Raw genomic sequence first — 18368 nt, 5'->3', positions numbered from 1 at the left:
ATTGCATGTTTCATGTAAAATACAAAGCCCACCAAAAAGTGCACGAATAAGATCCGTACTTTTAACAAACATATCCAACCCAAGATACAGAGGGTGCACCATAGTGCCTCTGACAATGAAATAAGGGGCTGTCATTGTCATGTCACAGGGGGAATTAGTGGAGACTGTTTGAGCTGAGATAAAGCATCTGTCTGTTTGATGGGAAGCAAAACAACCCCAATTAAAGCACCTGGGATGCAGAGAGCAGCCATATATGAGGCAGCGATCCACACGCACTTACCTCTGTGCTTTCATACCCATGTTACGTACCTTGGATAGAATTCCACTTTTCTTGTGTATAATTAATAGTCTTGGGATTGATGCATTTTTCATTCATTGACAATCGTAAGATTTTCCCGATGATTATCAATATAATGTATATCGTGATTTTTTATATTTGCGTCTTATCTTTTCAAACACACACACACACACACACACACACCAGCAACACTCAGTGTGAAAATTCTAGTTTTCCATTACATTCGACACAAATCATTATCGAAGAACTATGATTATTTACTCTAGCTGTCACTGCAATATATAGTGTGATATTTATCTTTCATATAGCACAATGTATTTTCAGTTACAAGTATGTCTGTTTGAATGAATGACCTATTCAAGGCTACATACCATTTCTGATTGTTCGGTTTGCACAGTTACACCAGTTTCATACACTAACTTGCAAACTCATCAATGTCACTTTGTTCATTCTTGAAGTACAAAAATCTTCATAACTTTGGACTGCCATCTGTTGCACAACATTAGCTCGTTCTGTGTGTGTGATACCTTTCCTGACTGCAACCTATTTCAGTAAATGTTATAACACCCTCTTGTGGTCTCCCAACACTATTACACCAGACTGTTAAAGAGAGGCCTGCATGAATTGGAAAGCACGCAAATGCTGAGCTGGTCTGAGTATTTCTATAGCTGCTGATATTCTGGAATTTTCACATACACCAGTTTCTAGAATTTCTTCAAAATGGTGCCAAAAGCAAAAAATATTCAGAGAGGGGCAGTTCTGCAGATTGAAATAAGTTGTTGATGAGAGTGGTCAACGGAGAATTATCCAGAGTGGTTCGAACTGATAAATTCTATGGCAACTCAGATAACTGCTCTGTATAATTGTGGTGAGAAGAAAAGAATCTTAGAATGTGCGTTAACTCTATAAAGCGTGTATAAAATATGATAAACAGCGTTTGACGGCTCCTGTTTCACTCTCTGTTCAAGCTGACAAGCCAAAAGGCCTATGTTATAGAAGTTTCACATCTAGTGGTTATTTGGGGGGGGTGGGGGGGTTTCAATGTTTATATCGATCTGTTTAAATCGATATATGGTGGCGGTCTTGCGCTAAAATGTACTCTTATGTTGGGATAAATTACAGCTTGTTTTTAATAAGGTAGAAGTGACAGTAATGATTATATTTTTGCTGATATTTTTACATCTGTATTTACTGAATATGAGCAACTTGTATTTGCTAAAATGTGTAATATTATCTTATTGAAAACCCCCCTTTGAAATCCATGTATCAAATATGATACATCAGGCTTCTGAGGTATATCTTTCAATCACCATTACATTACATTCATATCCACAAAAACAAAACAAAAATAACAGAGCTTTGACATATCCATTTTATAAGATTTTAAATGCAGCCTGCTCTGTCATTATCAAGATCATCAATATTTTACATTACAAGCAATTATGATGTCATCTTACCATAAGTTCCTGAGACCCAGCAAAATAAGTTTTACATTTTCCCTTTTTTTAAACGTCTGTTAATGTTTGCTGCATAAAATACATATGATAAAAATTGTTTATTGCAAAAATAATATTTCATTCATATTATATTTTATGTGGTGAATTAAACTACGATATATTTCAAGCCATATTTATAGACCAAAGAGAGGAAGTTGTCGAGGCCAAACTTTTAAACGTTTTAGTATCTTTGAAAAGCCTATGTATACCTCTGATAATACCCCAAGATTTACCACTGTAGCATGTATGGGCTAAGAAAAACTTAAATACAAATGTCCTACAAAACAATTGAATTGCTGGGCCTCAGGAGGATTATGACCTTTAAAGCATAATGTATCAAATATGATACATAAAAAAACGTGTATAATGTTTTTTATGATTACTTTTTCTATAACGTAGTTTGTCTAATGGTTCTAAAATGTTTAAATGTTTTTAAATGTTTTATTTATTTTTAATGTTTAATTTTTTAGCTAAACAATCCCTAACAGACATCTAGCAGACATCTAATCAGTTCTAGTGAAATGGATGCTGACTGACTTTTCATTTTTATTAGAGAAACACAGAGGATATTTTGGATATTTAATCTCGTTACAAAGCCTTTTGCTTCAAAACTATTTACATGTATTCTCAATTCAAATTTCACAATACATAGTCGCTTGGTTTTACTGTATTTGTTATTTCTCAATTAACACACTCAAATGAGCAACATTTATTTGTTCATAAAATATGTATGAAAGCATTGCTGAATGTCTCTATAGACTTGGTTTTACCCAAAACACAAAAGCAAGCCAAGTGGTAAAAACCAATATTCAATGTAGAGACCTAATAAAACAAACAAATCTGGAAATGGTACATTAGTTCAATTTGCTGCTGGCATGGCAATAAAGGAGGAGCCAAATCCCCATTTATCCCCTTGTCTGTTTGCACCTGAAAATACTGCAGTCATTTGCTTAGCTGGTTTTGAATCCAGAAAAGCACCTAAACAAGTTGTTTATATATATATATAAAAAAAATCACCTTTCTGCTTATACATTTTTCTTTATTTTTCTTTTTATATGAATGCTGTTTTAAAACTGCATTTTCATGTGTGGCAATTTGAAATCGTTTTAAATATCATAGACTCAACACAATATTTAAACAGAAAAATACATAAAAAAATAACAAAATTGTAAAACCAGTAATCTAATTTAGCGTGTGGTTCATTACACTCCCATCTCAAGCTTGTACACTTGCAGTATATGATAATTCATTGTATTCCTTAGATTCCAATCTTTCTCCTGCTCGTTGGGGAAAGTGTTGATACCAGCTTGTAGAAGTTTAAATCAATAGAACATAGTATTGTGAAACTGATTCGCCCTAGTGTTTTTGCATATCCAAGAGAAATATGGGGAATATTTTTTATTTATTTTTTTCAGTCCAACATTATCAGTGGTAAAAAAATATTTATAATTATTATGCCAAAAACACACCATGCAACCAAACTGTCTTAAAAAAGAAATGGTTACGTTTTAGCTTTTAACAGAAAGCTTAAAATATATCTCTCACATTCTCCCCTGCAAGCAATGAAGCAGTTCACAAAAAATAAAGCAGTTTTCAATAAATAAATACATTTAATTTAATGTATTTACTATTTATTTATTCAAACAAGAAAGACCATTTTTATTTCTGCTGCTTTTCCCATTATGTTGCATGTTTTATGTTGCATAAAGCTTTTAAGCTGCTTGTATTTCTTTACTACCACCACTAATACACTGATTACCCCCTGCTGCTACAAAAAAAAAATCTGGTTCTTAGAACTGAAATACGTGCATATGTTTTTTGGTTGAGAAAATACTCTCTTCTGCTGCTTGTTAGCAAGCCAGATGACCTTTAGAGCTATTTTACAACTGCAGTCAGAACGATATAGTCTCAGATCTGCTTCCTCTGTTTTGCAAAATTAGTTAAGATATACTTTGGGAAAAGATCCATCAAGGTGAAGTGCAGTTTTTAAATATCTTTTGATTTTTGATTTTTTGCAAAGAGCTGGCACTTCTTTTCTTCAAAAATCACTTGTCTCAAATTGTATCTTATGCATGCTTTTCACTGACACTTTTGTTGTCTTAGTTAACAAGTACAATAACCTTGGAGAGAGAAAAAAAAATAAGGGCAACGTAGTAAAATAATGCCACAACTGTGTGACAGTTGTCATTTTTTTTTAAAAGTTATAGAATCGTTTTCCCACAATACATATTGAAATGTTTATTTTACTCGTTGTTTATAATAGTTTTAAATATGTAATCATTTGTATTTTTATAATGGGTTTTCATATTTTAATACTGAAATTCTGGGTCTGGGACCAGGTTAAAAAAAGTTAAAAATGCATAAAAATGCATTTGAAAATTTTTTATAAAGGCCGGGTAAAACATTTCTAAGTCAGTTTTAAAGTTCTAAGTCAGTTTTAACTCATAAAGTATTAAAAAGTTTAACTCATAAAGTCATGAATTGTATTTTGCAATATATGTAGAAATCATGACCACTCCCATTCAAATGAAGCCTCCACTCAGTAACCTTATAAAAGCAGTTTTACAGTTCTACATGGAGAGGGTCCACAAAAACACAAGAGGTCTCAGACATGAGCTTCAGATGTCGACTCAAGGGCATAAGAGCCCGGAGTAGCAAAGCATCTAACCCATAAAGTTCGATGAATGTGTGCGAAGAGAACCCTATCGCAACACAAACTTGTCATAAAAACTGATGAATGTGAGCGGAGAGGACCAGCCTGCCACATCACAAACTTGTTCAGGCATGAGCTGAGATGTCGACTCAAGGGCATAAGAGCCCGGAGTAGCAAAGCATCTAACCCATAAAGTTCGATGAATGTGTGCGAAGAGAACCCTATCGCAACACAAACTTGTCATAAAAAATGATGAATGTGAGCGGAGAGGACCAGCCTGCCGCATCACAAACTTGTTCAGGCATGAGCTGAGATGCCGACTCAAGGGCATAAGAGCCCAGAGTAGCAAAGCATCTAACCCATAAAGTTCGATGAATGTGTGCGAAGAGAACCCTATCGCAACACAAACTTGTCGTAAAAAACTGATGAATGTGAGCAGAGAGGACCAACCTGCCGCACCACAAACTTGCTGCAGAGGGGGACCTCTAGCAAAGGCTTTAGAGGAGGAGAGCCCTCTGGTAGAGTGCGCCCTAAAACCTACTGGCGAAGCTTGATCGCGCGCCTCGTAGGCCCGGGCAGTAATGTCCCTCACCCAAAGTGACATAGTCTGTCAGGATGTGACCGCCACCCAGTCACGGCTTCCAAATGAAGAATTGCTGCCCTAATTTTACGCCACTAGCAAATGCGGTGGACATAAGTCTGACGGGTACAGACTGGACAAAGTCTGAGAAGTCTTAGCTGCTCCAGCGTTACAAACGGCAGGGAGCAGAAGACTTAGAGAATAACCGGCCAAGGGTCGCGAAAGGCACCATGGGCAGGTAGTCAGGGTGAGGGTGCAAAGAATGCTTTTTGTCCTACCTGGGGCAACTCAAAACAGGCCGGCAAGTGAGACAGAGCCTGTAGGTACCCAAGTCTCCTCAGAGACGTAATTGCTATAAGAAAAACCATCTTGAGAGTCAGAAGTCTACCAAACGCTGACTCTAGAGGTTTTAAAAAGGGGGGGTCTTACCCTATGAAGAGGTCCTAGCAAGGATGCCACTTAGAGGGCACCCCGCCCACCAAGGCATGGCAAACCGAAGTGGAAGCCACATAGAACCTGGCAGTGGCGAGGCAAGTGCCCGCTGACAGTTCTTTCCACCGAAAATCCAGAACTGAAGCAAACTGGCAGTTAGCCGGTTCTGTAATTTAACTTATTAGAAGGAAACGCATGCAGGCGCATTTGTGCCATGTATGCGCCACCACGATCAGCACCCCCGAGGGGGGGGACTGGGTGACTCGGGGAGAAGTAGAGGAGACATTGCGCTATCAACAGAGGTGAAGAGGTCCTCTTCTGCCCTGTAAAATCTACCCAGATCAGTTCCAAGGGAGGGAGCCCTAGCACTTGCAATGGTCTCGATAACTTCAGGAGAAAGCCCTGTGAACCTCAGTTGGTACCCTACAGGGGCCAAGTATGAAAGGTTTCACAATTCGGGCCGGGGATGAATATGTCCCCTGAGCCTGAGAAAGAAGGTCCTACCTGTTCGGAATCGCCCAAGGCGAGCCGTCGAGGAGAGATATTAACTCCGAGAACCATATCCTGTTCAGCCAGCGCAGCGCCATTAATAGGAGGCAAGACCCTTGCTGGTGAACATTGTCAAGACTCCCGGGAGCAGAGAAACCGGGGAAAGAAACGCATACAGACGCATTCTGGGTCATGTATGTGTCTTAACGTCCAGGCACAAGGGGGCTGGGTGATTTCAGGGAGAAGTAGAGGAGACATTGCGCTATTCATAGAGGCGAAGAGGTCCTCTTCTGCCCTAAGATCTCACCCAAACTTGTTCCAAGTGGAAAAATCCCGGCATTTAAAAAGGTCTCGATAACCTCAGGAGAGAGCCCTGTGTCCCTCAGTTGGTACCCTTAGGGGCCAAACATGAAAGATTCCACAATTTGGGGCAGGGATGAAATATTGCCCTGTGCCTGAGACAGAAGATCCTTCCTGTTCGGCATCGCCAAAGGCGAGCCGTCGAGGGAAGAGATTAGCTCAGAGAACCAAGCCCTGTTTGGCCAGCGCGGTGCTATCAGTAAGAGGCAAAAACCCTTGCTGGCGAACTCTGGGCAACTACTACCTTAGGGTGGAGTTCTTAACTCCCCCGTTGGTATTTTCTGTCTGGACCGTAAATCTGCTCCCATATACGGGCATCCAGGGATATAACTGACCTGAGTGACAGGAGCTTGCCCTGGGCCCTAAGGAGAACACAACGTGTCAGAAATACAGCTGACAAGAACGTGGGTCTCCTTGATGATTTATGTAAGAGACTACCGCTGCATTGTCCACCCGCACCAAGACATGGCAGCCTCAGGAGGAGGTATTTCAGGGCCAGAAATACAGCCATCAACCCGAGACAGTGACTGTGACAACCGAGCTGATGACCCACCTATCCCCTTAAGCTGGACGACCACTTAAGGCCGCTACCCCACCCATCAGGGAGGCGTCTCTCGTTAGCAGCCTGCGACAACAAGACGCACCTAGAGTGGGACCCAAGGCAGAAAACCGGGGTCTGAACCACATAGAAAGGGAACGAAGCCTGAGGCGCGTAACCCTATTTAGCCTAGAGGTTTTGGCCCTTGGAAGAATCCCCTGGCTTTTGGCCACAACAAAAATGGTCTCATGAGCAGAAGGTCCAGAGGGATCACTGTGGACGCATTCACCCTGAGACCTGGAAATCATTTTATACTGATAACAGTGCAACCTTGACCTAGCCTGACTTTGCTCAGGGTGATCTAAATGGACTCAATCCTAGCGGGAGACAGTTGTGCCCGCATTGAGATTGAACTCCATACGATGCCCCGATAGACAGTGTTCTGAGTGGGAGAGAGGACGCTTTTCTTGGCGTTGAGCCTCAACCCCAGAGAAACAGATGAGCTAAGATGATGTCCCTGTGCTGAACTGCCAGTTCCTGGAACTGCGCTAGGATCAGCTAGTTGTCTACATAATTCAGAATGCAGATGCCCCGGAGTCGCAAGGAGCCAGCGCTACATCATGCATTGTGAATGTGCGGGTAAAAAGGGCTAGGCTGAGTGAAAGAACCTGACCCTGGAAGACTTCTCCCTCGGAAGTGAACCTCAGGAACTTTCCATGTTGTGGCAGAACTTCTAAATGAAGTATAGAAGTGCGTCATAAGATCGATGGTGACCAGCCAAATGAGTTGTAGGGCTTCAGACACGACCGTCTTGACAGGCATCATCTTGGACTTGAACACCCACGGATAGTTCAAGCTTTAAGATCTAAGCCAGATGCCACCCCTCACCCTCCATGGGTAACGGGAAGTATTTAGTGTAATAACCTAACTCTCTCTCTGGAAGGGGAACACATACCATGGCCCCTTTAACCAGGAGAATGAGTTTTTGTTTTTACAAAAAAAGAAATCCGGTTTATGGTAGTGAGAACACGCCGTTGAAACACGGAAAAGCGGCGAGTGAATTAAATCCTGACGCCCTTATAAGACCCACAGAAAAGAATATATATAAGAATAGTTTCCACGCTGCCAGGATCTCTGAGATGGGTATTATATTTTAACACTTCCTGTTGAGGGGTTGTCGGGTGTTTCGCGTCCTGAATAAGATGCAGGAACAGCGAAAACACCCAATTTTGATGGAAGCCTCTGCAACCCGAAACACCAAGAGGTGGCGGGAATGGGGGGCTTCGAGGGGGTACCGGGAGGGGTGACGTGAAACACGCGCCCCGTCCCGAGGGGAGCTACCCCCTAATCTAGGTGCAAGACCTTCAGGGTTTTCTCTTGGGTCTTGCTTCGGGGCTGGCGAGGGCGGCGAGACTGTCCCCAATCCCTGGGAGGAGGAGCACGACTCGCCACGCTTTGTTTTTGAGCCTCCCTTCAGTCAGGATCGAGGCAGGTCTGCGGCTTGCTCGTCAAGCGCAGAACCCACACTCAGGTCGTCCAGGGGGTCAGCCTGGTACGCCTGTAAAACAGCCTGACCTGCTGCTTGATAAGCCCTTCCCACTAAAGTGGAGGTTGTCCTACAAGGCTTTGAGGGGAGAGAGGGCTTCTTAAGTGACGATGCCGAGCCCGGCGAGAGATAGCCCGCAAGCGTCTCTTCGACCGAAGGCATCACCGAATACCGCCGTGCCTCAGCACCCACGATAGTCGAATATAATGACGTCGAGGGTATGCGAACACGGGAAGGAAATATATATATATATATATATATATATATATATTTTTTTTATTTTTGGGGGGTTCTCCATGAGCGAAAAAGCTCTTCATGGAGGTTATCACAGAAAGGAAGGGACCCATGAGGCGTTCCCTTTCTTAGACTGGAAGATAAAATATATCCCCTAATTTGGAGCGTTCGGAGCGTTTGGGGGTCTCTTTTTTGCGTGGCCAGTCCAATCTGGCAACCGCACGAGTAACAACATCGAGCAATTTCCTCCATAGATTTTTTTATCGTGGATGGAAAGCTCGGAGGCGGGAACAGAATCGCGATCCACCTCATGACCCAAAGAAGCGTCGAGATCATGTGTGAAGGACCAGCTGGGTTTGGGGAGAGAGTGAGAGAAAGGGATCAACCCGTCTCTTGCTCCTCAGCCACATCCATGCAAGAGCCCCACGAATGATTATTATTTTATTTTTTTCGTGAGTGCTGACTCCCGGAAGCAAGCGAGGCGAGCACGACGCACTCTGCCTGTTAAAGCAAATCGCAGTGCTCGCACCCACCCTGCTGCAACGCGATAGCAGCGTGCTCTTACCCCCAAACAAACAGAGCAAAAACTGATGTGTGTCGTCTTCAGCTATAGAGCGGAAGAGGGGAACACGCACCGTTTGCGGCTTTCAGTCATTCTCTCTTTTTCTAAACAGAAGAGAACAACGTTCACTGCACACTGCCTAACTGATTCTAACTTCTAACAGAGGAAAGAAAGTTTTGACAGGGTTTGTGAAACACACAGAAACAGAATCGCTCTGAAAAAAGAGTTTCTGACGACACCTGGTGACGTATCCATTTATAGCCTGGCCTCAGGTGCATCTAATGATTACATCAGCCGAGGCTATAAATTCTGGTCAATGTTCATTGACGTGTTCCACACATTATTCAGCTCGGCTCACAGCTAAAGCTGTTCCCCGTAGCGCTTAGCAGCGCAACATCGTAGTGAAGCTTTTTGTAAAGGGAACAACTTTGGGACATGAAATTGCCAGAAATGTAAGATAAATTTAAAGGTTTAATTTTACATGTACATATAGTATATAGACCTACAGTACTGTATAAGTATATTCAGTATATGGCAATGTATACTGACACACTATTACAGTTCATCAATAATTTAGTGGTCCTCTTCACTGCAAAATGTAAAAAAAATAGTAAAGTTTGTAATGCCCTACTACTGTACACATCTGTGAATGTAAAGCAGCTGGTTGCCATGTACAGTATATACTGTAAATTCACACTATAGCATTTTATAACAGAGCAGACTGTGTGAGCAATCTCATGTCAACTCACATTAGTAGCATCAAATCGCAAGTGAGAGGTTCTTGCCACATGTCTAATTGCTTGCACGTTTCCCGTTGCAAATGTGCTGCCGTATCGAAGGCTAAAAACAGACTAGGTTGTGACAGAAAGCAATGAGTCGTAAATTGCTGTTCTATAACAATCAACAGTGATCCCATTACAGTTGCCGTGGTGTCACTTGAATTAATTGATACTGTACGTTTTGTCTTCTTGTGGTTTGACTCTCTAATGGTTTACCAGTTCTGGCCTGTTCAATGGCACCAGCTAATAGCTTGTTTTGCAAGATGGTTGGGTGTCTGTGTAAGTTGAGTGTGCTGATCACTCTCTCTCCCTTTATCTCAGTAGGCAACACACTGCAGAGCCCTGTGTTCACCAAGCAGCCGGGCAGCATCGTGTTTCCAGTAGACTCTATGGAGAAGAATAGAGAGGTGGTTTTCAGCTGTGAAGCTCAAGGTCACCCTCTTCCTTTTTACAGGTGAGCTGACAACCATCTTGGCATAACAAAAACACTATTGTCTGGTCATCTGCATCATTGCTTCAGTAAATTGTACCTCAGCCACTTTTTGCCAAATTCCAAAACATGTTCTGCAGGGGACATGTTCTGCATCTTTCATACCAATTCACATAGCCTCAGTAGCTTTAGAATACTGTTTTTAATCATCAAACCACTTTTAAATGTTAGATGAGGGTTTAAAGGTACATTTAGTTTTGGATTACCATTTTCAATACTCTCTGATAATAGAGCACTACAGTGCCCCCCACTTTTTCAGCCATCTTGGTTTCAGAAGTATTTTTCCTCATTAATTTCTTCCATTGGGATTTCATAAAGTCCTTCATAAAAGAGTTCTAAGCCATGAACCAAACCAACCAGCTACAAGGTGAATCACATCATTACAAACTTTGATTTGAAGCAAAAAAGTATTTGATAATGTACAATGCTCTTTACTTAACATCTTTAAAGGTTCATGAAACACTGGACTACATTTTCTGAGATGTTAACAGATATATATGTGTTTCACATGATAGAAGACAATTATAGCATTCTGTATAAACATTTTGGGGAGGAAAATGATTAATTTAGGGATCTATCTCATGATTATTCATTACACATCCTCATATTAGATGAGAGCTTCAAACTCTCAAGTGATATAATTGAGTGAGTTGATTCCGGGCCTAGAGTGTACAAGGCTGCATGGGGTTTTTGCGACACTAACAGAGAGACAGGCTTTCTGTCAATGGTGAAACCTTCAAAATGTTGGTGCAACAAGTATTTATTACCTGAGAGTTTCGAGATATGTGGTGGTGAGGTGGACTGGGGCTCCTTTAAGTCGCAGTTTGGCTCCACTAGTCTCATACACAAATGCTATTGATAAATTCACGTTTTGGAATTAGTCTCAAATCCTTAATGTGAGAGTTAATCAAAACACTTTTATGTGTAAATCAACATCGTGGAATATGTCTCAAAAGTTATTAAAATGCAAAAGCTAATTTACATATATTCTAAATACAGGGTACAACAGTTCGCATTTACGTATTTGCGCATTTAATTACAGATATGAAATAACCAGTGTGATGTACTTATACTTTGAGCTTACAAAACTGTACAAAATACATTTGTGCATTTTGTTATGAGCAGTCATAATCATTTTTGATGCTGTTATATGTATTAAATGTATAATACAATGTAATGTAAATATATGTAGTAAAATAAAGTTGACTGGATCAGCCGGACAGTTGTTGATCATTCCCACTTTACGTGGCATTTTTTAAAACTGTGGTGAGAACTCAATTGTGCTGAAAAAGGGGATTTCATGACCCTTTAATGAGGAAATAAAATACAATCCCTTGAAGCATTGCAAATTACGTTAATGAATTAAAAACTATGGAAGATATATAACTATTGATTGAAGACATGATTATAAGCATAGAGACTTTATTGCAAAATGTTCAGATATTTTCAAATATGCAATTAGTTTAAGAGTGTAGGGAGACCATATCGATTACATAATTTGCTGTGTGTCATGGGAGTGGGAAGTTGCTGCAGAGCTCTTTTGGGGTGCTTTGATTCTCTGATTGGTGGATTGTTTGCTCAAGGATCATGGGCAGTGTAGTTATTCACCACAAATTCTGCAATTAAACTCACTTTCTTAAAAACTCAATTTAAATAGCACAGACTGATGACTGAGAAGTTATCGTAAAATACTATTTTTCCATGAAGAAAATAAATTGGATTTTTTTCTTCCGGAACCCTACCGTTGCACTCTATTAAACAGGCTGATTTTTTTTCTATTGACTCCTATGTAAATGCCTTGTTCTCATGTGAAAGGAGATATAGTGCTTACTCACGGGTGCACGTTTACTGTTGGGTCCAATAAAGTTTCTGCTGCCTCATTTTTCAATAGCATCCTTTTTACAAAGGCTGTATTAAATTGTGACTGGATCACAAATAAATACATGCTGAAATGTGCGGCACAGTGTTTAAGCTGAAAGATGCAGTTTCTGTGCCAGTGGTGTGACCAAACAGAATTGCAAAAACAATGACTGTTTCCAAACAGGTTTCCCAAACCCTCCCCCCTCCAGTCATTGGATGGTCAAATAGATACTCACACCCCAAACTCATGCCATTGGATCTATGTTCAATGAAGTCAGTGTTGCTACTTCAGTTGGTGGAAATGCTCATAAAATTTGAACGAGAATGTGGGAACGAGAAAAATATATATGACTTTGGAAAAAAACATGAGGGTACGTCAGTTTTGACAGAAATAAAATTTTGAGCTGAACTTTCCTTTTAAGCTTGGAAAGGGGAAAGTCTCTTTTTAGCTACAGTAGATTCTTAAGTATTAAGTAAGTTAATGGAGCATACAGTTCGATAGGTTCAAATTAACGTTTCCCCCCCAATACTGTTCAGATGTGCTGTGGAAATACAAATCCATATGATGTTCCGGAATTGATCAAGCTTAATGGAAAAGCTAATCAAGAGCTTCCAGTTTCCTGTCAGATTGACTGAATCATGGAGCCCTTTTGATGAATGTCCCTCGGTTGGCAGCTCAAGTGTCCATCACTTTCAAAGTGCATTAAGTTCAACCTCCTGAACTGCTCTCATCCTACAACAAAGCTAATTTAGCCTGCAAGGCAAGCCAATCATTCCCTGGTGCCTGTTTCACTACACATTATTTAAGCTCATACAAGCCCACAGGATAATCAAAGCTGTGATTGTAGCTTTTGAGCTGAGGCATCTGGCATGTGTCTCCCTTCTTGGAAGAAGGTTTTAGTGAGCGACGTGTTATGCAGGAAGATTTAAAGTATGCACCAGATACTTAATCCACCTCCTGTGCCAGATGGTGTTGTGATGCTACGTAATGTCTGTTTGAGCGCGAGCACGTAAAGCATGTGCTCAGCAAATGACGCGTCTGGTTTAAGCTGTCATTGCTGTGAGATGCTTGATATTGTGATGCTATGTAATCATACTTTTGTTCTATTTTTATGTCAGACTACACAGGGGAAAATGGAAATGTGCTATTTGTCCTTACAGAGCTATTGCTACCTGATCTGACCCTTAAAATGACTTAAGTTGGTGTTACTAGGGGTGAGTGATATGAAACAGTATATAAACCAGTAGAAATTTGCCAGCCGGTATACATGTTGGATTATTGTCAATCGTGGTAACGCAAAATTGCCACATGAGAAATGTGTACAGCGACTGCTCGTTCCTCAAATAAATTTGAATGAGAAGATGAGAGGAAGAAAATTGATGGACATCATCAGACTGAAATGTGGCATTTATTTTGGATTTATTTTACTTTGACTGTATTTTTCAAGTTCAAAATAAAGAGAAAGTTATATAAGATGAAGAAGTTTTCATTTATAAATTATTTAATTCACTGACAGGAGTACTCAAAATTACACATTGCAACATGGCTTAATATATAATGCGATTTTATAGATTTTTCAGAAAAATGTAATTATATTGTGATAATCATCGTTATCGTGAAATAAAATTGCTCATATCGTTATATAGGATTTTTGTTATATCGCCCACCCCTAGGTGTAACCTAATGTATTTGGGTTAATTCAGTCATATTAAAGGGAAAATTGTAAATTGAAAAATGAAAATTCTCTTATAATTTACTCACCCTCATGCCATCTGAGATGTGTATGATTTTCTTTCTTCTGCAAAGCACTTTTGAAGATTTTTAGAAAAAGATCTAGGCTCAGCAGGACCTTAGAATGGGAGAGGATGGTGATTAGATATTTGTAGGTCCAAAAAGTACAGATAGTCAGCATAAGAGCAATCCATCCTATGTCTTCTAATGCGAATCGATCACTTTGTGTGCAAAAATGAATGATGTTCAAGAACTTTTTAACTGTAAAAGATTGCTTCCAGTCAGGTGTTGACGAATGGCTGAATACGGTGTCTGTTACGCGTCAGTTCATGTGCCATCACGCTTACGTCGTGGGAGTGCTTAAATATCGTTATTTCTGAGGGTGAGTAAATTATCAGAGAATTTTATTTTGGGGGGGTGAACTATCCCTTTAAATAATATTTTATTTAATTAATTGCTGCTGTTTATCAGTGTTGTATCAACGCTCAGTACGTTTACATGCACGGTAATAATCTAGCTACTGTGTTTTTTTCTTTATCAATGTACAATCAAATATTTGAAGGAAGGACACCATATGAGGAAGTGATGCTGACACTTTTATTCATGTTTTTTTTATTTTCATGTATTTAAGAATGTGTAGCTCATTCAGCTGCAGCAAAATAAATGCAGTCTTCTCATCCATCCAAAAATGCACATTCCTAGCAGTCTCCATGATACCTCTAAATTCTTTGTATTGCGTTTGACTTCTGGGTTAAACACACACGCCACCTCTATCTTTTGGAGCATATGCACAAAGCTGGACGAAGTCGAGCTATAATTGCATTGTCTAGGTCTGCTTGTCAAAAAACAGTCTGGTACAATTCGAGTTGGACTAAAACGTGTACTTGACTTTTTAAAATATGAATTATTGTTTTAGTCCGTATGAAATTACATTTTTGAAGTGCACGGTAAAACACTGACTGTTTTAATAGATTCAGTGTAGTTAGCTGCTTATTGTTAGAAGTTTTTAGCATAGCTAGCTACTTTTCCTGTAGTTTAACTACTTAAAGTTTAGCTTGAGAAACTACCATTTTAATCTAGCTTCCCCAACACAGTAGAGTGTACATTTAGTCAGTACACCCTCTTCTGTGGGAATCAAACCCATGACCTTAGCATTGCTATTGTCATGCTCTACCAGTTAGGCTACTGGAAATATCTATTGTGGATGGCATATTTAAATGATTTCAATTGCAATATACCACAATCAATTGCTTGTTGTGGTATATTTGCACTCTTGAATACATTTTAAGTTTCAAATATAAAAGTTGGGCTGATTTATATTTAGCCCCAAGTTGCTGGTACAGGCTCCAGCACCCCCACGACCCTACATAGCAGGGTATAAAAAAATGGTTGGGTGATTTATGTTAGTGATAGACTGAAATATCAGCTGAATAATTGGTCTGGCCTTTTTGATATTAACCTATAACCTACCCTGGTTGGCCTGTGAACAAGTTTGAAAATCCACTGACAGCCTTGTAAAATGATAATGCACCTTTTCTGTATACATATATATTTATATATATATTAAAAAAACATTGAGTAAATGCTCATTTATTTTCTTTTTGGATCACAAACAGGAAAAACTTATTACAATTGGTTGCCTGAGACAATGCCTGTTAGAGCTTGTGTGGGCAACACAAGTTTGAGTCTGGCTTGAGTACCTTCCTGATCTCACTATTTTCTCCTTATATTTTTATATCTCTTTCACTATCCCTATTTTTTAAATAGCACAAGGCCAAAGATAAAATATGATGTTAAATATATTATGTCATAGCTCCACTTATTGAAAAACCTGTATTGATCAATCAATAATTTATACCAAAAACCGTAAGTAAAACCACTTAAGACACATGCCTTTGTGGATCTTACTTGGTCTGACACTTTTGAACACCTACACCTGTAGGAGAAGGTTGGAGAGGCAGTATAATTTAAGTTTAACAACGTATTGTAAATTGTACTGCCAGACTCTCTTCATCTGAGACAACAGCCTCTCCTTATACTTAAGACTTCCTACCTTCTCTCTTGGAAGCTTCAGACAACATCTGAATTTAATTCACTACTACAATCTCAATTTAAGAGCTGAAGGAGACTAAAGAATGCAATGGAGTATCCTCCCATCACCTCATCTTAAAGTTATGGAAGAACTGCCAATCAAAGTATCTCATGTAGCCATAGTTACAGCAGCAGATGGGATGTGGGTAATTTTATTTAATGGATACACACAGTTTTTGACATGCTGTTACATAACAGCATTCTCATTTGTAAGCTGATAATTGATCTTTTAAAAATGAAGTAGACACATTTTTGGGAATATGGTGATATTTCTGGCCTGTATGATACGTGGAGGAATAATTACCAGCGATAATGAAAATGTTCAACCATATTTACTTTTATATTTTATGAAGAAGCAAAACTAGTTTTCTGGTGGTTACTTAAGTGTTATATTTGCTTTGTAGCATATTTATGCTACAACATGTGGTAACTGGGGTTATCTGGATGGTGGTTGACAGGTTGTTGCTATGCTGTTGTTAAGTTGTTTTAACTGCTATGCAGTTGCCAGGGTTTTCTGGGTGATTGCTTATTGGCCAAAATGAAAAGAGCCCACCCACTCAAGTCTATGTTCTGGTCACTAATATGACTCAACTCCCTCCTTCGATGTTCCAATTTGTTATGTTTGTCTGTGGTGTTCATTTACACTCATCCCATAAATATTATCATTCTGATGTGATTTGAATGCACCATTAAAGGGGTAGTTATTTTAAAAGGAAAATTCTCATAATTTTCTCACCCTCATTCGACCCATGATGTGTATGACTTAAAAAAAATTCTGCAGAACACAAACAAAAAAAGATTTTCAGAAGAATATTGCTGTTATGTAGGTCAATTCAATGTATATGAATGGTGGCTAGACCTTTGAAGCTCCAAATAGCACATAAATGCAGCATAAGAGTAATCCAGTGGTTTCACCAATGTCTTCTTAACGGATCCAATTGGTTTTGGGTGAGAATAGACCAAAATATAACTTCTTTTTTTACTATAAACCTTGACATTAGCAGTCTCCTTGGTGATCAGGATTTCGAGCTCGATTACACTTCCTGTAGTGCCATCTAGGTCCCTGCGCATACGTCAAGCACTAGAAAGAGAAATCAAGCTTGAAATCATGATCGTGCTTAGAGATTGCAATGGTAAGATATACAGTGAAAATGAGTTACAATTTGGTTTGTTCTCACCCATAAACAACTGAATCGCTTTAGAGGACATGGATTTAACAACTGTAGTAGTATGGATCATTTATGCTCCCTTAATGTGCTTTGTGTAACAAGTTTTAGTTACATTTAAATGCTGTTTTGGCTAAAGCAGGTATTTAAATTGTATGCTGTATGATATAAATATGATATGTAATATGATATAAAATTATATGAATGTTTAAAATATATTTTATCTAGTGTTTATGCTGCCTCATTATCATCAACAAAGCTTTTGCTTGCAAATAGCAAGCAAAAGGTTCAGGTGTAAATGAGTAACATGCACTTTAAATATGCCCATATTAGAAAATCATAATCTTATAATGATTTCTGATGGATCATGTGACACTGAAGACTGCAGTAATGATGCTGAAAATTCAGCTTTGATCACAAATTGCATTTTACAATATATTCAAATAGAAAACTGTTCTTTTAAATTGTAAAATGAGTTCACACAATGTTTTTACTGTATTTTGGATCAAATAAATGCAGTCTGGGTGAGCAGACTTCTTCTAAAACTTTTATATGGTAGTGTAGGTATAAAATTAAGTAAAGTCTTTATGTAAAGAAAATGTATAGTCAGATTACTTTTAACTTAAAACTTGATTTTGATCATTAAGTGTCCTCACATTCATTCTCTTTCTGTCACATTCCTCAGTGATGGGCCCAGCGGAAGGGTCTTTTGTCTCCTCGGGTGTTAATTACAATCCATATTTATGATCATTCATGCCTCCTCGCATATGACCTTTCTAACACTAAAATTGTCTTACAAAAGTTAAATTAGTATATTGTTTTGTATGAATGAGTGATCAGGATGGTTTTCACATCATTTTGTAGCAAAAACTCTAGGCTACAAGATCCAGTTCTCAAAAGGCTTGTGGACAAATGTTTAGTATGTGTTATATGGCCTTATTTCAATGACTTAAACATTTAGTTTTTTCAAAAACCATGCATAAACGTTATTTTCTCAAAAATACAAACCTGTACATACATGTTGCTCACATATTATTGTAGCCCAGTTTGTGCTGAATACAG

At 39.1% G+C, this 18368-nt stretch overlaps 1 protein-coding gene across 1 annotated transcript in view; it reads left to right on the top strand.

Annotated features, from left to right (window-relative positions):
* The first annotated feature begins 10341 nt into the window (after positions 1-10341).
* The window catches only part of LOC127646608 (contactin-4-like), a 174781-nt gene continuing 166754 nt past the window's right edge, over positions 10342-18368 (top strand). Inside the window, exon 1 of the mRNA XM_052130365.1 lies at positions 10342-10421. Within this exon, the coding sequence (XP_051986325.1) occupies positions 10357-10421 (65 nt within the window). The 5' untranslated portion in view covers positions 10342-10356. The remainder of the gene's footprint in view (positions 10422-18368) is intronic.

Source organism: Xyrauchen texanus, chromosome 7 (assembly GCF_025860055.1).
Source record: "Xyrauchen texanus isolate HMW12.3.18 chromosome 7, RBS_HiC_50CHRs, whole genome shotgun sequence".
Taxonomy (NCBI): domain Eukaryota; kingdom Metazoa; phylum Chordata; class Actinopteri; order Cypriniformes; family Catostomidae; genus Xyrauchen; species Xyrauchen texanus.
Note: the sequence above shows the minus strand (reverse complement) of the source record. Positions and strands in the feature narration are given on the sequence as shown.